Raw genomic sequence first — 22813 nt, 5'->3', positions numbered from 1 at the left:
AATTGATACAACCCTCACATGCACTTTTGAGGATCCCCCAACAAAAAAATGTGCATGGAGGACTTCAAGGATGAAAAACGCAACCCAGCATAATAGTCTTTAGTAGCTTATAAGCATTGAAATGAAAGCCTAAGGTATACTACTTACAATTCCAAAACAATGTAATAATCTTCTGCATCAAAGAAGTCTTTAATCTTGATGATGCAAGGCTAAAAGACAGGGGAAAAGAAAAGTAGTGAGATGAAAAAAAAATAAAAATAAATAAATAAAAAGTAGTGAGATAGTCCCAACAGGAAAACCAAAACAGCAATGGAACTTGGGACATCTGCCTGGAATGCTTTGAAGTTACATGCAGGGGAGAAACCGAATGGAATCTAGCTGGTTCCTCATTAAGGGCACGTACGATACTCTCCATCCCACAAAGCTGGCGAGGGACTGGTTCGTATTTCATATACAAGAATGACAGCCAAGAAGAAAGGCCAGGTCTCTTCCCAGGACATCCTCCTCACAGCTCCTGAGCACTCAGGGGCGTTCAGGGGCAGCCTAAGCAACCAAGGAACCCTGATGAATAGCAACAATAAAGACTGGTCAGGAGGGGGGCCTAGCCCAGCCACCAGAAAGCACTGCTACTTGGCTCCAGACAACTGGAACCACTAGGGAATAAGGACCCCATGTGGCAAAATCCTCCCGTTTTTTTTTTTTCAAAGGATGAGGGCAAGTCTTCCTTTATAAGTACCTGAAAGCACACCTCGAGGTGGGGACAGGGACAGACAAACAGACACACACACACACACCCTATGTGTTATAGCATGTGACCTCTGATCAGGGCAGGGTGCATGGAAGAACCCTGAGGGTAGGGGGAGCAGTGCTATAGTGTAAAATGAATATTTAATAACATGATTTTTACACTGACATGTTCAGCCATCACCACTATCTAGTTCCAAAATATTCTCAATTCTTCAAACAGATTTTCTGTACACATTAAACACTCTACTTCCCCTTCCTCCTCCCCCCAGTCCCTGGTAACTTCTAACCTACCTTCTCTCTCTAAGAATTTGCCTGTTCTCGTTATTTTATACAAGTGGAGTCAAACAATATTTGTCCTTTTGTGCCTGGCTCCCATTGGTTATACAATACAAAAGGATAGACTGTAGAGCCCAGTGTCAGGGATAAATAAAAGATCTGATGAGTGGACAGGAGGACTGGCGTTATGTCCAAATGTAAGAGGAAGAAAAAAATTGTTGCCCTTCCCTGTATGTGAGACATGAAGTCCAAGGGTGTAGGTCTCCCTGGCAACATGGGACACGACATCCATGGGACACGACTATATAAACCTGAAATTATAGAATTGGAACCCATACCGAAGTTTGAAAACTGTTCTATAGCTACTTGTTAAAATGTACTTGGAAATTTATTGCTTTTTTATTCATGATAAAAATGTCTGCAGGAGGGATAAAGGGCTGCTGATTTGGGTAATAAACCTTTTAGCACTACTAGACTCCTTAAGTTAGACACATCAATATGCTGATGAAAAAAAATATTTTTTTAAGGAGAAGTAAAAGCAAAGTCATATAAGAAAAGGGACTGGAGGAGATGAGAGAAGAGGAAAGAACAAGAATGGTTTAGTTTTGCCTGGTTTCTTCACAGGCAGTGGCAGCTCCCATTTGTGAATGAGTAGGGCCAGGAGCAGACAGCACATTTAGGGGTCCCAATAATCAAAGCCAGTATGAGCTGTCTCCTCATGTCTCTGCTATCTCTAAGGACACTGGCTGTCACAGCTGAAAAATGTCTTTAACAAGAACCAGAAGCTACTAACCCAGATTGCCTACTTAAGTCATAGAGGGAAAACAGGTCAGGGAAATACCAAATACTGCCGTTTACCAAGTAGGTTCTCTGTGCTGAAAGTTTTATGGGCAGGTCTCATATAATCCTCACCCTGCCCTTCTGAGATAAATACTCTTACTGTCCCCATTTTACAGATGATAAAACAGAGGCTCTAAAAGGTGAAATGGCCTTCCCAAGGTTTTAGAGCCTGGAAATGACAGAGATGGAATGGGAACCTAAGTCTGTCTCCCCACTGAAGCCACGGGAGGGCAGGGGCCAACCAGTCCATCTGTGTTCAGCACTGCCCAGTTCTAGAAGGCAGTTCTAGAAGGCAAACAGCACAAGAAGTGTTTGGAAATGTAAAACTCCAAAGGCCAGACTCGTGACCTCTAGGCTTTACTTGCTGTTCCCAAATATCAAAACACACTCATAGGCCCAAGTTTGATTCCCAAGGGCCTCCACATACCCTTGTAAATTGTCAAGCAATAGCACCAGGCACCCTTTCTACAGTTCTATATTCCACTCCACTGAAGTGGACACTGCAGGCTTGGGGATGCTGTGACAGCAGGGAAAATTCTAAGATTCTCTTTATCTTCAGGGTAAGTTTGATGCAACCCCACCCCAGAAAATGAGAGAGTTCCTTTCTTTAAAATTAGACTCCGAGTTTCTTAGAAAAAGGAGAGGAATTCAGGGAAGAGGAAAAAGTTATAAGAGAATGACAAGAAAGCCAAACAGAAAGGTCAGCCACTCAGATTCTCATGTGTTTTCAAGTTCAACCCACTGAGTCCTATAGAAACCTGCTGAATTATGTTAAGGGCAGTGGTTTTGTACTTAGTTTCTATTTGTCATCTGGGGAGTTGGGGGAAGTAAGAGAGAAGAGAAGAAAGCTTTTAGTTGTTTAGGGATTAAGTTGCAGGATAAAATAATCCTTAGTTGGGCAGGTTAGCAGTTGTTTCAAATTTAACTACAGTACCGACCTACATCGTGATTTCACGGGTGTTCATAAATTAAGAAAATGAAAAAACCAATAAAAAGGAGGATGGGATCAATCCCATGACTCTTTTTCTCACATTTTTTTAAACTCAGGCAGCTTTCCATCAAGACAAAGTCACCACTGCACAGCCCAAGATAAGAATTATTGACACATAATGAAGTCATAAAGACCATCAAATCAGACATAAGGACAGATATTGTCATATTTATTGAATACCTTTGGATTTTTTTTGTATACTGTAACCGAAATAAATGGAAATCAGTACCCATAAAAAGCGTTACAGGTGTTAAAACTTCAGGTATTTTTTTTAAAGACAAAAGCAGGTATAATAAAACCACATTTACTGAAATTAACAGTCTTCCCAAACATAATTGGTTAATGAAATTCCTATGTATATAATATATAATAATTAGACCTACTATGTCTTTTGATGAAGAACTAACTCAGTGGAAACACTGTGTAATCATTTAATTATGAACTCTATACAGTACTATCCCTTCAAAGTTTAGGGGCAAAGCTCCTCCCAGCGAAGTGACAGCTGGACACACAGACACATATTAAGGAACCCAGGTTAATACTGTGTTCAAATATATTGAAATGCTTTGGGTTCTTGCCATGTTTTGAGACAAATGAATTTAAATAAGAGCCACATTTAACAGCAATACTTACATGATTTAGTTTTTTCAAAATTTCTATTTCTGTTTCAACATTAAGAGCTGGATCCTTTGAAAAATAAATAAAATATTGTTATTGGTAATAACAATAATAATAGAAAATATTTACAATTAAGCTTATTGAGTAAATGCTGTCTGAGTTCCAAGCCTAGCTCTACTCTCACAAGAAACAAGGCCCGATTAGGGCAATTAATTAAATAATTCACCTAAAACATATGCAACATACTTGCAAATCATAAGCATTCCATAAATGGTCCTACCATAATATGCCAGGACCTGTACCTAACTCTTTGTTTACAAAGATCATCTCAAGCCTCAGAATTCCCAATTGAATTGGGTTCTATAATTATCCCCAATTTACAGACAGTGCAATAAAAACTCAGAGAAGGAAAGGGCTTGCCCATTTTCCCACATCCAGAATCAAATCTGTTTCCACAATTCTCATGCTTATCTGATAAGCTCTACTTGCTTCATCAGCTATGAAATTGTTTACATTCATACAAACGATAAAGTAAACAAAAAGCCACACAAGATGGTATTTAATTAAAATGTAGAAGAAAACGTCAAGTCACATTTCCATTAGGACAGCAGACACAGGTTCCAATTTCAACTACAGACTGACATATTTACTCAGACTCTGACAAGAGAAAACATTGAGGCACTGAAGTTGTTCTCTGTGACTATTTCAAAAGATGAATCAAGTAACTCAACCTCCTAAGCTTCATCCTCCACAAGCAAAGAGGATATAGAATTACATATTTAGCCAAAGGGACTTCAGCTAAGAAACCCAGATGTTTAATTTTAAAAGCCTGCCTCTTCCTGTAAGCCGTTAAGCTCATTACCAAATCAGGGTGTATGCTGATGATAGATAGTAGAGATTGATAAAAGTCTGAAATAATTCTTAGAATGAAGTTAAAAAAGTTTAAAATTATGCTCCAAGTCATTAAGAACCTGGTAGGTATTGTCTTCCTTCCAAAATGGGAAACAAATCCATAGTCACAGGGGAAAAAAATCTATAGCAAAATGAACACAGAAAGGAAATTCCTCTTGCCTGGGAGAGAATGGCATTGTCTAGGGAGAAGGATCGCACTCTAAAGAATGTTAAAGTATAATAGCCAGAAACAGCTGGCCACAAAGGAAAACATGATTAGGGGCCCTGTTTTACATTACCTTGTTGGCTCATGTGTGAAAAGACCAATATATTTGGCAGTTTTGCCTACCCAGTAAATGTGAATTGCAGAAAAATGTAATAAAAATGAATGGCTACTATATAAAAGGACCATTAAAATAATTTAATTAAAACAACAGAAAATCTGTAAACACTAAGGTATTTTTTGCCATATTACCCAGAAGAGCAAAAATTCTAAATTACCTAGATGATAACCCAGAGAAAGAGTTGAGTAATGATAAATGAAATTGATAAAATAGACTTGATTATTAAAAAAGGATGCATTAAGAGTTTATAGTACAATACATATATGGAAAAGAAGAATGCAAAATTGTGTATTTTGCAGAATACAAAATCGTATATTCAACCATCTAAAAACATGAATTCATAAGAACAAAGACAGGGAGGAAAAGGAAAACTGAAAACAGCTGTGAGGTTACTGAGGGGGCAGAAGTATGACTGAGTTGGGTTTTCTTCCCCCTAATTTCCTTTCATTTGGAAGTAAAAAACTTGGAAGTTTGAACTTGGAAGGAAAAAAAATAACTACCTGCTATATACTAATCATTAATATTTTTAGAACCAAATTATCTATAAGCAAAAGTTTCTAGTAATCAAAAAAACTAAAAAACTTTCAATGCTCTTTGATACAAGTTCATGTCTGAACAGTAACTTTTTTCTGAGATGAAAGTTATCACTTTATGGTTGTTTGGGGAAGTTAAGAAGTGTTAATAACACCTGCGCAGCCACAAACAAAGGTACTTACTGTCTCTCTTGCAGAGCCAATAGCAAACTTCCTTTTGCTGATGATCTTGATAGCTACTTTCTTACATGTTTTCCTCTCGAAAGCCAGCTTCACCTCTCCACAGGCACCACTACAGGGAAAGGCATATACGATAACCATTTGGGTGTGTTTAATTACCATATACCCATCCTGAGCTATTATAAGCTAACAACCTTATATTACTTTATAACAACCCTTCCATTGTTCCCGATTCCAGGGAATACAGAGAAACCTCACCAATGCAAAATGTCTAGGACATAACTTGATGGAGATCATCCAACAAAAATTCCACTTTTGACCTGAGAGATAAAGACTATTGTCCCAGATTGTGGAATTCTCAGATAGACACTAAGAACAAATCGGAGAGAAATTACTTATCCCAGAGGTCTGAGAAAAATCACATGGAATAGCATTTTCCCTGGTCAAAAATGAGTACTTGCCTTAAAAAATAATGAAAACTAAAAAAAAAAAAAAAAATGAGTACTTACCAACAAGGCAATTCTACTTCTAGGTATATACACAAAAGACCTGAAAACAGGAACTCAAATAGATACTTATATGCCAACATTCACGTAGCATTCATTATTCACAATAACCAAAAAGGAGAAGGAATCCAAGCATCCATTAACAGATAAATGGATAAGCAAAGTATAGTATAGCCATATGATGGAATATTATTCAGCCACAAAAAAGGAATGAAGTTCTGATAAATGCTACAACACGGACGAACCTCGAAGACAACATGTTGAATGAAATCAACCAGACACAAAAGGACAAATATAGTAAAATTCCTTATGTGAAATGTCTAAAATGAGCAAATTCATAGATGCAGAATGTAAACCAGAGACTAGCAGGAACAAGGGCCGGGAGGGAAATAGGGAGTCAATGCTTAATGAGTACAGAGTTTCTGTCTGGGGTGATGAAAAAGTTTTGGTAATGGAAGGTGGTGTTGGTAGCACAATACAAATTGAAAACACGAAAAACAAAAACAAAATAAGTAATAGGAAACATAAACTGTAAATGAATTACTTAATATATTTGATCACTGAAACTTTTCTCTTTTCTTCTTACTTTATATTTAAAGGAAGCTCATAAGCAGCTGATAGCATGAACTGCACACAAATAAAATCACAGTACCTAAGAACCAAAAGAATTACAGAATTAACCTCCTTGGAACCACTTTTCACAAAGACTTACAGTTTAGAGGGATTCTAATAATTGGAAGGAATGCTATCCAGGATTCTACCTGATGCACACTTAATCCTAAATGGGCTCTGTTCTCCAAAGCATGGGTTGGCCCAAGGTAATGGCTTAAAATATATTATTATCCTTTTTTTTCTAAACCTTGCTAGATTATAAGTATGAATTGGGACCTGACATTTTATATTTCACCCATTATCTAACCGAAATTCCCTTCTTCTGGAAATAGTTTCCCTTTGGTTTAAATCTTCTCTGACTCCACGTAGTTCTAGTGGACTATCTACCATGGGACACAAAACTCCATTCCTAGGGCCACAAGGTGGACAGGTGTCAAAGATTGGGCAAGAGTTTTTCCTACAATTAAAGGATGATGCTGGGAGAAAACAGTTCTTTCTGCTGTGCTTTCTAAACAAAGATGTGAATCAGGAACTCTGGCAGCCATTTATCCTGCCACATGGAGACAGTCGTTCTACAGAAACGCAACACAGAAAGAAGCCAAATCAAGAGAAATAGTCATAGTTGTACAGACACTGGGGAAGCCCTCAGTCACAGCTCTGAATAGAGCCAAATAAAGACAACCAGAACTTTGGAGATATAAAGCTCTAAGACCTCCTGGATAGAGCCATACCTGAAAGAGACCTGTGTACCTGAACTTCCAATTTATCAGACTCAATAAATTCAATTTTATATTTGACCTAGTATGAGTGAGTTTCTATCACCTGCTAAAAGAGGATTTATATTGGATCCACCCCTAGAAATAAAATGTCGGGTCCTAATTCATACTTATAACCCAACAAGGTTTAAAAAAAAATTGACAATATTTTTTAAGTGAAAAACAAATGTGAATAGGGGAAATTTAGGATAAGAAAATTTTAATTAAGGATATTTTAAATATTGAAATATATGCCAAAGTCCCACAGATTTCCTAAAGAATGGCACAGATTTGACTGGGAGCTTCCAAGCAAGCCAGTACAAATGTAGAAACATAGTTACTGAATTCAGTGTCCATAAACTAAAAGTTCTCCCAAAGATATTCATAAAGAAGATACTGTGCTTGATTCTAAGCGGCAAGAATATTGGTGACTATTTGCTCCTACGTCACTTCTACTTCAAACAAAAAAGAAAGAGCAAAAATTGAGGAATTAACTGTCTACTTGGAAAAACTAGAGAAAGAACAGCAAACTAATCCCAAAGCAAGCAAAAGGAAAGAAATAATGAAGATTAGGTCAGAATAAATGAAATTGAGAACATGAAAACAATTGAGAAAACCAACAAAGCCAGAAGTTGGTTCTATGAGAAAATCAATAAGACTGATGGGCCATTAGTGAGAATTGACAAAAAGAAGAAGAGAGAGGATGCAAATAAATAAGATCAGAAATGGAAGAGGAGACATAACCACTGACCCCAGAGAAATAAAGGAGGTAATGAGAGGATACTATGAACAACTTTATGTTAGTAAACTCAACAATGCAGATGAACAACTTCCTAGAAAGGCATGAACAGCCAACTTTGACTCGAGAAGAAATAGATGGCCTCAACAAACGAATCACAAGTAAAGAAATTGAATCAGTCATTAAAAAGCTCCCCAAAAGCTCTCAGAAGAGGAAATACAAATGGCCAAAAGGCACATGAATAGATGCTCAACCCCTGGCTATTAGGGAAATCCAAATCAAAACTAGAATGAGATATCATCTCACACCCACCAGAATGCCATTATCAATAAAATAGAAAATGACACGTGCTGGAGAAGATGTGGAAAAAGAGACACACTTATCCAATGTTGGTGGGAATGTCAAATGGTATAACTGTTGTGGAAGGCAGTTTGGCGGTTCCTCAGGAAGCTAAAATACAATTGCCATATGATCCGGCAATACCATTGTTAAGTATCTACTCAGAAGACATGAGGGGAAAGACACAAACAGACATTTACACACCAATGTTTATAGCAGCATTATTTACAATTGCCAAGAGATGGAAACAGCCTAAATGGCCATCAACGGATGAGTAGCTAAACAAGCTGTGGTATAATACGTATGATGGAATATTATGCAGCTGCAAGACAGAATAAAGTTATGAAGTATGTAACAACATGGATGGACCTTTAAGGACATTATGCTGAGTGAGATTAGCCAGAAACTAAAGGACAAATACTGTATGGTCTCACTGATATGAACTAACATTAACGAATGAACTTGGATAATTGCAGTTAAGAACAGAGGTCATCAGGAGATAGAAATGGGGTAGATCTTGGGTAAATGGAAGGGATTCAGATTGTGCAACGGGACTGATTGTAAAAATTCAGGCATGGATAGCACAATACTACCTAACTGTAATACAACAATGTTAGAACACTGAAAGAAGCTGAAAGTGAGAATGAGAAGGAGGAGGGGCACAAAGGAAACCAGAAGGAAAGATATACGATAGACTGAGATGGTATAATCTAGGAATAACCTGGAGTGTATAATGATAGTGACTAAATGTACAAATTTAAAAATGTTTTGCATGAGGTTGTACAAATAAATGTCAATAATGCAGGGTGTTGAAAATAGACAGTAATTAATATTTTAAAACTTTAACTTACATGTGAGACTAAAGCAAAAAATATTTATTTGGTACAAAATTTATATTTTGACTAGTTCATTTCCAAATATAACTTATGTAGACAGCTTAATTGAACACCATGAGTACATGGAACCTTAAAGAGGGCATGAGATTTTGTAGGCTTGTCCAGAGTGATGCCTCAATAAATCCCAGGAGGATTTGAACAGTGAACAAAAAGTATTTGCAAAGTTCCCTTGGAGGAATGGCGAGAAAGGGGGAAAACTCAACTTACCCAAGTGGAGAATTTTGATATTCTCACAAGCAGTGGGGACAACCAAAGCAATAAGCTGAGCCCCCAATCTTGGGGGTTGGGTTGTTCATATGAAACTTAACCCCACAAAGGACAGGCTAAGCCTACTTAAAATTAGGCCTAAGAGTTACCTCCAAGAGAAACTCTTTAGTGGCTCAGATGTGGCCTCTCTCTCTCAGACAACACGACAAGCAAACTCATTGCCCTCCCCCTCTCTACATGGGACATGACTTCCAGAGGTGTGGACCTTCCTGGCAACATAGGACAGAAATCCTAGGATGAGCTGGGACTCAGCACCAAGGGAGTGAGAAAACCTTCTCGACCGAAAGGGGGAAAAGAGAAGTGAGACAAAGTAAAGTATCAATGGCTGAGAGATTCTAGAGTCAAGAGGTTATCCTGGAGGTTATTCTTGAGCATTAAATAGATATCACATTTTCAGTTAAGGCGTAAGAGAGAGGCTGAAAATGTAGAGCTGTGTTCCAGTTGCCATGTTTCTTGAAGATGATTGTATAATGATACAGCTTTCGTAATGTGACTATGTGATTGTGAAAACCTTGCGTCTGACACTCATCTACCTTATCGACAGACAAGTAAAACACATGGACTTAAAATAAATAAATAATAGGGGGAACAATTGTTAAAATAAATTTAGTAGATAGAAATGCTAGTGATCAATGAAAGGAAGGGGTAAGGAGTATGGTATGTATGAATTTTTTTCTGTTTTCTTTTTCTTTTTCTGAATTGATGCAAATGTTCTAAGAAATGATCATGATGATAAATACACAACTATGTGATGATATTGTGAGTTATTGACCATATCACAAGAATGGAATGATCATATGGTAAGAATGTTTGGGTTGGTATGTGGTTATGTTTCATAAATAAAAAAAACATTTGATATTTTTAAAAAATAAAAAGAACCATGCTGTTTCAGCCCCACCCATTTTAATGCCACTGAGCTCCAGAAGGTTAACAGCTTCTGAGGACAAGTAAGTCACCAAAGAGCACCATCTCCTGGGCAGGCCAGAAAGTGCAAGTGAATACTGCAGGGCTTTTTAAAGCCTCTCCAGACCCTATCCCAGGCTCTTGAGAGGTGGTCAACATATCCACCCCTGATTTCACTGAGAAATATGGATGACCCACCTGACAAAACAGTGCCCTAATAGACACCCAGGCACCAACTGAATGCTAGACAAGAGGGAAAATCGACCTTCAGAACAGACCCATCAATACAATCAGATGAACAGATATCAGCAAAAAATCACAAGGCATACTAAAACTCAAGAAAAAATGGCCCAGTTAAGGGAACATATCAAAAAGTCAGAAGAAAGACAGAAACTGGAATTAATCAAAGATGCGCAAACAACTCTCCTGAATCAATTCAAAGAAATAAAGGAAAATGTGTACAAAGAGATAAAGGATATTAAGAATACACTAGAAGAGCTTAAAGAAGAATCTGAAAGAATATATAGAAAAATAAATAACATTATGGAAATAAAAGACACTGTAGATGAAATTTAAAATACACTGGAGACACAATATCAAATTTGAAAAAGAAGAAATAATCAGCAAACTAGAAGACAGGTCAACTGAATCTGAACAGACAAAAGAATAAATGGAGAAAAAGTGAAAAAATTAGAGCACAGTCTCATGGAAATGATCAACTACAAAAAGCACACAAACATACGCATCATGGGTATCCCAGAAGAGGAAGAGAAAGGAAAAGGGCCAGGAAGATTATTTGAAGAAATAATGCCTGAAAATTTCCCAACCCTTATAAAAGACATAAATATGCAAAATCTAAGAAGTCCAATGCACTGCAAGCAGAATAAATCCAAACAGACCTACTCCAAGACACAGACTCATCAGACTGTCAAATGACAAAGAGTAGAGAACCCTGAAAGCAGCAAGAGAAAAGCAAATCACCACATACAAGGGAAAAATAATCCTAAGTGCATATTTTTCATCAGATATCACAGAGGCAAGAAGTCAGTGGTACGATATACTGAAGCTACTGAAAGAGAAAAATGTCAGCCAAGAATTCTCTATTCAGCAAAGTTATCCCTCAAAAATAAGGGAGAGTTTAAAATATTCATAGGTAAACAGCAGCTGAGTTTTGTTAATAAGAGAATGACCCTATGAGAATATGAAAGAGAGTCCTGCCAGGTGAAAAGGCAAAGGACAGAGGGCTGGATGAAGGTACAAAATTGAAAAGTATTAGTAAGGATAACATAAAGAATAAAAAGACAGAGAGAAAAAATATATAGATCTAAAAATATAAACCAAAGAGTAAGATGACTGAATTAAGAATTGTTTCCAGAGTAATAATTAATGGATTAAACTCCCCAATCAAAAGACAGACTGGCAGAATGGATTAAAAAATGATCCGTCTATATGCTGTTTACAAGAGACTCATTTTATACCCGAAGATACAAATAGGTTGAACGTGAAAGGATGGAAAAAACTATTCCATGCAAGTGGTAACCAAAAGAAAGCTGGCATAGCTATACTAATATCAGACAAAACTTACATGCAAAATTTATAACATTTTTACATGCAAAAATGTTCTAAGAGACAAAGAAGGACACTATAAATTAAAAGAAGGGGCAATTCAGTAAGAAAAAATAACAATCATAAATATCTATGCTCCTAATCAAGATGCCTCACAAGTATATGAGGCAAACGCTGGCAAAACTGAAGGAAATAACAGACAACTCTACCACAATGGTGGGAGATGTCAACACACCACCCTTTTTAGTTGATAGAACATCTAAACAGAGGATCAATAAAGAAACAGAAAACCTAAATAATATGATAAAGGAACTAGACCTAACATACACATATAGAACACTGCAACCCAAAACAGCAGGATATACATTCTTCCCAAGTACTCACGGAACATTCTCCAGGATAGAACATATGCTGGGGTACAAAATAGGTCTTAATAAATTTTAAAAGACTGAAAGTATTCAAAGCACTTTCTCTGATCATAATGGAATGAAGCTGGAAATCAATAACCACTGGAGAACTAACTGGAACTTTCACAAATAAATGGAGGTTAAACAACACAATCTTAAGCAATCAGTGGATCAAAGAATGGATTCCAAGAAAAATCAGTAAAGATCTCAAGACAAATGAAAACAAGAACACAACATATCAGAAGTTACGGTATGAAGCCAAGGGAGTGCTGAGAGGGAAATTTATAGCCCAACAGGCTTGCACTAAAAAAAAAAAAAAAGAAACAACTAAAATCAACTACCTAACTGAACACTTGGAGAAATTGGACTAAGAACAGCAAACTAAACCCAAAGCAAGCAGAAGGAAAGAAATAACAAAGATCAGAGCAGATATTAATGAAATGGAGAATAAGAACACAATAGAGAGAATCAATAAAACCAAAAGTTGGTTGTCTGAGCTCAATAAAATCAACAAACCCTTAGCTAGACTAACAAGGTCAAAAAAGAGAAGCTGCAAATAAATAAAATAAGAAATGAAACGAAGGGCATTTCCACAGACCCTGAAGAAATAAAAAAGATCTTAATTGGTTACTGTGAACAGCTGTATGTCAACAAGCTAGACAATTTAGATAAAATAGACAACTTCTTAGAAACACAGAACAGCCTACATTGACTCGAGAAGAAACAGAAGACCTCAACAAACCGATCACAAAGTAGAGATCAAATCAATCATCAAAAAACTGTTAACAAAGAAAAGTCCAGGATCAGATGGTCTACAGGCGAGTTTTACCAAGCATTCCAAGAAGAATTAATACCATTCCTGCTCAAAATCTCCCAAAAAATTAAAGAGGGAAACCCTTGATACTCTCTGAAACACGAAGCTCACCCAAGTTAATAGGCCAAGCCCTTGATCTTGAGGCTTGCTCTTATGAAACAGAATTCTGTAGCAGAGAAGCTAATCCTACCTATAGTTATGCCTAAGCGTTACTTCCAGAGAACCTCTTTTGTGTTCAGATGTGGCTGCTCTTTCTCTAAGCCCACCTCTGCAAATAAAATCACTACCCTCCCACCACATGGGAAATGACATCCAGGGGTGAAAGTCTCCCTGGCAACCTGGCATTCCCAGAGACGAACCCGGCCCTGGTACCATGGGATCAACAACGGTTTCCTGTTCAAAAGGGGAAAAAGAAATGTAACAAATGAGGTATCAGTGGCTAAGAGTTCAAATAGAGCCAAGAGGCTATTCTGGAGGCACTCTTATGCAACCTTCAGATAGATATTGTCAATTGACATGGTGTGCCAAACCCCAACTTGTTAACCATAAAGAACACCAAGGGCTCTATCTATCTGAGATCCTACAAGTTACATACACTGAGTTTACTTTTCAGAAACCTAAAACCTTCAGGTGTCCCTAGGCCAGATAAGACCCGTGCTGGTTTGAAAGGATATATGTCCCCTAGATAAGCCATGTTTTATTCTAAATCCCATTTTGTAAAGGCAGAGTAATCCCTATTCAATACTGTATGTTTGAATCTGTAATTAGAACATTTCCCAGGAGATGTAACCCAATCAAGAGTGGTTGTTAAGCTGGACTGGGGGAAATGTGTCTCCACCCATTTGGGTGGGTCTTGATTAGTTTCTGAAGTCCTATAAAAGAGGAAACATTTTGGGGAAAGAGAGATTCACAGAGAGCGGAGCAGAACGACATAGCCACGAGGAGCAGAGTCCACCAGCAAGCAACCTTTGGAAATAAAGAAGGAAAATACCTCCCAGGGAGCTTCATGAAACAGGAAGCCAGGAGAAGAAGCTAGCAGATGACACTGTGTTTGCCATGTGCCCTTCCAGATGAGAAAGGAACCCTGACTGTGTTCACCATTTGCCTTTCCAGATGAGAGAGAAACTGGAACTGTGTTCACCATGTGCCCTTCCACTTGAGAGAGAACCGTGAACTTCATTAGCCTTCTTGAACCAAGGTATCTTTCCCTGGATGGATACCTTTGATTGGACATTTCTAAAGATTTGTTTTAATTGGGATATTTTCTCAGCCTTAGAACTGTAAACTAGCAAGTTATTAAATTCCTCTTTTAAAAAGCCATTCTGTTTCTCGTATATTGCATTCTGACAGCTAGCAAACTAGAACAAGACCTGAAACTCAAAGTTACCACTCTTTCTAAGAATATCAACAAGTTGCATCCCCCAATCCCATAACGATGACACCCCCTTTCAACATGAAAAAAAGTTAGAATGGGCATAACACAAATACCCTTAAAGACTGAAAGAAGAATCAAAGAAGAAGTTAAAATGGAAAAGTAGTTAGGATTTAACAAATGAGCATGGCTACTGAATCATAATATTGATATTTCTTTTTAGCCTCTAGTGTCTTGGAGCAACTAGAAGAAAAAACCTGAAACTGTGGAACTGCACTCATACTAAACTTTGAAATCTATGCTATAACTACTTGTGAAAATATATTTTGATATTTATTGCTTTTTTCTATGTGTTAGATTTCACAATTAAAAACGTTTGAAAAAAAATTGAAGGGGGAACACTACCTAACTCATTCTATGAAACCATAACCACTGTAATACAAAAATACATACAGATGATGATACTACAAGAAAAAAAAAAACTTCACATCAATCTCTCTAATGAATACAGATGCAAAATCTTCAACAAAATACTTGCAAATAGGGTGCATGGGTAGTTTAGTGGTTAGAATGCCCACCTTTCATGTGGGAGAACCGGGTTCGATTCCCAGACAATGCACACAAAAAAAAAAAACCTTGCAAATAAAATCCAAGAAGATATTAAAAGAATTATACACCATGACCACGTGGGTTTTATCTTAGATATACAAGGGTAGATCAACACAAGAAAATCTATTAATGTAAGAGACCACATTAACAAATTAAAAGAGAAAAAACACATGATCATCTCAATCGATGCAGAAAAAGGCATTTAACAAAATTTGGCATCTTCTCTGAGAAAAACTCTTCAAAACGTAGGAATTGAAGGAACCTTCCTCAACATGATAAAAGGGCATATATGAAATACCCACATCACAGTCAATGGTGAGAGATTAACAGCTTTCCCTCAAAAATTGGGAAAAAGACAAGGACATCCACTGTGACCAATACTATTCAACATTGTGCTGGAAGTTCTAGCTAGAACAATCAGGCAAGAAAAATAAAAGGCATCTAAATCAGAAAAGAAGAAGTAAAACTATAACTGTTTATAAACACTGTTTACATTTATATAGAAATACCAGACAAAAAAAACAAAGCTATCTGAGCTAATAAGTTCAGCAAAGTGGCAGGATACAAGATAAACACGCAAACATCAATGATGTTTTTATACACTAGAAATGAACTATTTGAGGAGGTAATCAAGAAAAAAATTCCATTGTAAATGACACCACCCAAAAGATTCAAATATCGAGGAATAAGTTTAACCAAGGATGTAAAGGACTTGAACACAGAAACTACAAAACATTGCTAAAAGAAATCAAAGAAGATCTAAATAAATGGAAAGACTTTCCGTGTTCATGGATTAGAAGACTAAATGTCAGTAACATCTCAATCCTACCCAACTGATCTACAGATTTAACGCAAAACCAATAAAAATTCCCACAGACTACTTTGCAGAAATGGAAAAGCTAATTATCAGTTTTATATGGAAGGGAAAGGGACCTCAAACAGTTTAAAACATCTTGAAAAAGAAGAATCAAGTGGGAGGTATCAAGCTTCCTGACTTTAAAGCATACGTTAAAGCCACAGTGGTCAAAACAACATGGTACTAGCATTAAAGATAGGCATATTAATCAATGGAATCAAACTGAGAGTTCACAAACAGACCCTCAGATCTATGGTCAAATGCTTTCTGATAAGGATCCCGAGTTCACTCAACTGGGACAGCACAGTGTCTTCAATAAATTGGGAGAACTGGATATCAATAAGCAAGAGAATGAAAGAGGACCCCTACCTCACACCCTACTCAAATATTAACTCAAAGTGAATCAAAGACCTAAATATAAGAACCAGTAACATAAAATTCCTAGGAGGAAATGTAGGGAAACATCTTCAAGATCTAGTGATAGGTGGTAGTTTCTTAAACATTATACCCAAAGCACAAGCAATGAAAGAAAAATAGAAAACTAGGAAATTCTCAAAATCAAATCCTTCGGTGCTTCAAAGAACTGTGTCAAAAGGATGAAAAGGCAACTGACTCAATAGGAGAAAATACTTGGAAACCACATATTTGATAACAGTTTGATATTCAGTACATATAAGGAAATCCTACAATTCAATAAAAAGACAAACAACTCAATAAGAAATGGGAAAAAGACACAAGAAATTTTTCCAAAGAGGAAATATGGATGGCTAAAAAGTATATGAAAAAGATGCTCAGCTTCATTAGCTATTAGAGAAATACAAATCAAAACCATAATGATGGGTTCGTTTCCCAGTGCCTGCCCATGATAAAACAAACAAACAAACAAACAAAAAAAAAAACACTAAGTACATTGGAATAAAACAAATCTACACCCTGACTAACTTAATCTAGCAGGAATATGTTTGAATAAATTATGCCACACATTCTAATTTCTCTAAATATTAAGAAATTTCAAAATGCTGAAAAAAGAAAAAAAACACAATGAGATAGCTTCTCAAACCTACTAGAACAGCCACTATTAAACAAACAGTAAACAACAAATGTGGGAAAAGATGTGACGAAATTACAACAGTTATTCACTGCTGGTGGGAACTTAAAATGGTACAGCCGTTGTGGAGGATGGTTTGGCAGTTCCTCAGGAATCTAGGTATAGTTTCCTTACAACCCAGTAATCCCACTACTCGGGATACACCCAGAAGATCTGAAAGCAGGGATGCAAACAGGCATTTGCACACCGATGTTCATAGTGGCATTATTCACAATTGTCAAAAGATGGAAACAACCCAAGTATCCATCAACAGATGAATGGATAAACAAAATGTGGTACAGACATACCATGCACTATTATTCAGCAGTAAAAAGGAATGAGGTCCTAAAACATGCGACAACATGGATGAATCTTGAGGACATTAAGTGAAATAAGTCATGCACAAAAGACAAGTATTGTATGATCTCATTTATATGAACAAATTATAATATGTAAACTCATAGATACAAAATAAAGAATACAGGTTACCATGATATAGAATAAGGCTAAAGAATGGGGAGTACTTGTTTAATATGTGCAGAATGTTTACCTAGATTGAACTTAAACATGTGGAAATGGTCAGAGGTGACAACAGCATGCTACAATGAGAATAACTGACTGTGCGTGAGAAAGGGGAGGTTGAGAGTCATGTATGTCACCAGAAAGAAAGTTAGAGCTTAAAATGTGGGAATGTATAACACAGTGAAATTTGTGGTGAACAATGTTTGTGATTAACTGTGCAAATACAAAAAAAGTTCTTTCATTAACTACAGCAAATGTCTGACATTATTCAAGGAGTTAATAAGAGGGATATATGGGAAAATATATATCTATTGCAAACCATGGACCACAGTTAACAGCAATATTTTAAAACTTTTTCATCAACAGTAACAAACACACCTCACCAACACTATTAGGTCAATAACGAGGGGGATAAAAAGCATGAGAGGACTAGGGTCTCTTTTTTATTTTTTAAATTTTTTAAAAATTCATTTATTAAAAAAATTTAATGACAAACGAACAAAAACATAAACATATGATCATTTTGTTCTACATATATAATCAGCAATTCACAATATCATCACTAAGTTGCATATTCATGATTTCTTAGAACATTTGCATCAGTTCAGAAAAAGAAATAAAAGGACAACAGAAAAAATAATAAAAAGATAGCAGAAAGAAAAAAAAGATTACACATGCCACACCCCTTACCCCTCGCTTTCATTGATCACTAGCATCTCAAACTAAATTTATTTTAACAATTGTTCGCCCTATTATTTATTTTTATTTCATATGTTCTACTCGTCTGTTGACATGGTAGATAAAAGGAGGATCAGACACAAGGTTTTCACAATCACACAGTCATACTGTGAAAGCTATATCATTATTCAATCATCTTCAAGAAACATGGCTACTGGAACACAGCTCTACATTTTCAGGCAGTTCCCTCCAGCCTCTTCATTACGTCTTGACTAACAAGGCGATATCTACTTAATGCATAAAAATAACCTCCAGGATAAGCTCTCAACTCTGTCTGGAATCTCTCAGCCATTGACACTTTGTCTCATGTCACTCTTCCCCCTTTTGGTTGAGAAGGTTTTCTCAATCCCATGATGCTGAGTCTCAGCTCATTCTAGGGTTTTTCTCAATCCCTTGATGCTGACTCTCAGCTCACTCTAGGATTTTCTGTCCCATGTTGCCTGCCAGGAAGGTCCACAACCCTGGTAGTCATGTCCAACGTAGACAGGGGGAGGGTGGTGAGTTTGCTTGTTGTGTTGGCTGGAGAGAGAGGCCACATCGGAGTAACAAAAGGGGCTCTCTTGGGGGTGACTCTTAGGCCTAAATTTTAAGTAGGCCTGAGCTATCCTTTGTGGGGTTAAGTTTCATATGAACAAATCCCAAGACTGGGGGCTCAGCCTACAGCTCTGGTAGTCCATACTGCTTGTGAGAATATCAAGAATTCAACTTGGGGAAGTTGAATTTCTCCCCATTCTTACCATTCCCCCAAGGGGAATTTGCAAATACATTTCCACTCACTGATCAGATCACTCTGGGATTCATTGGGGCATCACTCTGGACAAACCAACAAAATCTCATGTCCTACCTGAGATTCCAAGTACTTATGGTGTTCAATCAAGCTATCTACCTAAGCTATATTAGGAAATGCTCTAGTCAAAATATAAATTTTGTACCAAATAAACATTTTTTGCTTTAGTCTTACACATAAGGTGACATTTAAAAATATTAATTACCATCCATTTTCAGCACCCTGCAGTAATGACATTCCTTTGTTCTTCCTCATGCAAAAACATTTTTAAAATTTGTATATTGTACATTTCACTATCATTATACACTCTGACATTATAATTTAGGAATTTAGGAATTCCTAAATTATACCGTCCAATATTTGTCATCCATCTTTCTTTCTGACTTCATTTATGCCCCCAGCCCACCTCCCTCTATCATTCTCACATGCAGCTTCATTCAGTGTTTTAACATAACTGTATTACAATTAGGTACTATTGTGCTGTCCATTTCTGAGTTTTTATATTCAGTCCTATTGCACAATCTGTATCCCTTCAGCTCCAATTACCTAATATCTTACCCTATTTCTATCTCCTGATGGTCTCTGTTACCAACAAAATATTCCAAGTTTATTCACTAATGTCAGTTCATATCAGTGAGACCATACAGTATTTTTCCTTTTGTTTTTGGCTAATCTCACTCAGCATAATGTCCTCAAGGTCCATCCATGTTGTTACATACTTCATAAATTTATTCTGTCTTAAAGCTGCATAATATTCCATCATATGTATATACCACAGTTTGTTTAGCCAATCTTCTGCTGATGGACATTTTGGCTGTTTCCATCTCCTTGCAATTGTAAATAATGCTGCTATAAATATTGGTGTGCAAATGTCTGTTTGTGTCCTTGCCCTTATGTCCTTTGACTAGATAGATACCTAGCAATGGTATTGCGGGTCATATGGCAATTCTATATTCAGCTTTTTGAGGAACCGCCAAACTGCCTTCCACAGCGGTTACACCACTTGACATTCCCACCATTGTGAGATGAGATCTCATTGTGGTTTTGATTTCCATTTCTCTAAAGGACAGGGAAGTTGAGCATCTTTTCATGTGCTTTTGGCCATTTGTATTTCCTCTGCTGAGAAGTGTCTGTTCAAGTCTTTTTCCCATTCTGTGATTGGATTGGCTGTCTTTTTGTTATTGAGTTGAACAATCTCTATAAATTCTGGCTACTAGACTTTTATCTGATATGCTGCTTCCAAATATTGTCTCCCATTGTGTAGGCTGTCTTTTTACTTTCTTGATGAAGTTCTTTGATGCACAAAAGTGTTTAATTTTGAGGAGTTCCCATTTCTTTCTTTCTTTCTTCAATGCTCTTGCTTTGGGTGTAAGGTCTATAAAACCACCTCCAAGTATAAGATTTATAAGATATTTTCTTATAAAAGTTTTATGGTCTTAGACCTACTTTTCAGGTCTTTGATCCATTTTGAGGTAACTTTTGTATAGAGTGTGAGATATGGGCCCTCTTTCATTCTTTTGCATATGGATAGCCAGTTCTTTAGACACCATTTATTGAAGAGACTGTTCTGTCCCAGGTTGGCTTGACTGCCTTACCAAAGATCAGAAGTCCATACATGAGAGGGTCTATATCTGAACACTCTATTCAATTCCATTGGTCAATATATTTATCTTTATGCCAGTACCATGCTGTTCTGACCACTGTAGCTTCATAATATGCCTTAAAGTCAGGCAGCCTGAGACCTCAGCTTCGTTTTTTTCCCTCAAGATACTTTTAGCAATTCGGGGCACCCTGCCCTTCCAGATAAATTTGCTTATTGGTTTCTCTATTTCTGAAAAGTAAGTTGTTGGGGTTTTGATTGGTATTGCATTGAATCTGTAAATCAATTTAGGTAGACATGACATCTTAACTTTATTTAGTCTTCCAATCCATGAACACGGCATGCCCTTCAATCTATTTAGGTCTTCTGTGATTTCTTTTAACAATTTCTTGTAGTTTTCTTTGTATACATCTTTGTCTCCTTAGTTAAATTTATTCCTAAATATTTTATTCTTTTAGTTGCAATCGCAAATGGAATTTGTTTCTTGATTTCCCCCTCAGATTATTCATTACTAGTGTGTAGAAACACTATAGATTTTTTAGTGAACTTGTAACCTGCCACTTTGCTGTACTCATTTATTAGCTCTAGTAGCTTTGCTGTGGATTTTTCGGGAGTTTCAACATATAGTATCGTATCATCTGCAAACACTGACAGCCTTACTTCTTCCTTTCCAATTTTGATGCCTTGTATTTCTTTTTCTTGTCTAATTGCTCTGGCTAGAACTTCCAACACAATGTTGAATAACAGTGGTTATAGTGGACATCCTTGTCTTGTTCCTGATCTTAGGGGGGAAGTTTTCAGTTTTTTTCCATTGAGGATGATATTAGCTGTGGGTTTTCATATATTCCCTTTATCATTTTAAGGAAGTTCCCTTCTATTCCTATTCTTTGAAGTGTTTTCAACAGGAAAGGATGTTGAATTTTGTCAAATGCCTTCTCTGCATCAATAGAGATGATCATGTGGTTTTTCTGCTTTGTTTTGTTGATATGGTGTATTACATTAATTGATTTTCTTGTTAAACCAACCACCCTTGCATACCTGGGATGAATCCTACTTGGTCATGATGTATAATTCTTTTAATGTGTTGCTGGATTCGATTTGCTAGAGTTTTGTTGAGGATTTTTGCATCTATATTCATTAGAGAGATTGGTCTGTAGTTTTTTTTTTTGTTTTTTTTTTTTTTGGTAATATCTTTGTCTGGCTTTGGTATGAGGGTGATGTTGGCTTTGTAGAATGGGTTAGGTAGCTTTTTCTCCTCTTCAATTATTTTGAAGAGTTTGAGTAGGATTGGTACTAATTCTTTCTGGAATGCTTGGTAGAATTCACATGTGAAGCCACCTGGTCCTGGACTTTTCTTTTGGGGGAGCTTCTTAATGACTGAATCAATTTCTTTACTTGTGATTGGTTTGTTGAGGTCATCTATTTCTTCTCGAGTCAAAGTTGGTTGTTCATGCCTCAAAATATAGAGCTTTGTTCCAGTAGCCATGTTTCATGATGATGATTGTATAATGATATAGCTTTCACAGTGTGACTGTGTGATTGTGAAAACCTTGTGTCTGATGCTCCTTTTATCTACCTTGTCAACAGATGAAAGGAACATATGGAATAAAAATAAATAATAGAGGGAACAAATGTTAAAATAGATTTAGTTTCAAATGCTAGTGATTAATGAAAGGGATCAGTAAGGGGTATGGCCTGTAAAAAATTTTTTTTTCTGTTTGTTATATCTTTCTGTTGTCTTTTTATTTCTTTTTCTGAATTGATGCTAATGTTCTGAGAAATGATCATGATGATGAATATGCAACTATGTGATGATATTGTGAATTGCTGAGTATATGTGTTGGGAATGTTTCTTGTAATTTTTTTTAATTAATAAAAAATTAAAGAAAAAAAAAGTTGGTTGTTCATGCCTTTCTAGAGAGTTGTCCACTTCATCTACATTGTTGTATTTATTCATATAAAGTTGTTCATAGTACCCTGTCATTACTTCCGTTATTTCTGTGGGGTCAGCAGTTATG

General features: G+C 36.6%; 1 protein-coding gene across 4 annotated transcripts in view; it reads right to left on the bottom strand.

The window, feature by feature from the left end:
- CHEK2 (checkpoint kinase 2) overlaps positions 1 to 22813 on the bottom strand; it is a 75617-nt gene that overhangs the window by 13057 nt on the left and 39747 nt on the right. For all 4 annotated transcript variants that reach the window (XM_077160664.1, XM_077160663.1, XM_077160666.1 and 1 more), the window contains 3 exons: positions 5424 to 5532; positions 3488 to 3541; positions 148 to 209 (listed from right to left, as the gene is read on the bottom strand). In XM_077160664.1, coding sequence (XP_077016779.1) covers positions 148 to 209; positions 3488 to 3541; positions 5424 to 5532 — 225 coding nt within the window. The remainder of the gene's footprint in view (positions 1 to 147; positions 210 to 3487; positions 3542 to 5423; positions 5533 to 22813) is intronic.

The sequence above is a fragment of the Tamandua tetradactyla genome, chromosome 5 (genome assembly GCF_023851605.1).
Source record: "Tamandua tetradactyla isolate mTamTet1 chromosome 5, mTamTet1.pri, whole genome shotgun sequence".
In the NCBI taxonomy this organism is placed as follows: Eukaryota; Metazoa; Chordata; class Mammalia; order Pilosa; family Myrmecophagidae; genus Tamandua; species Tamandua tetradactyla.
This window is presented reverse-complemented; position numbering and strand designations above follow the sequence as displayed.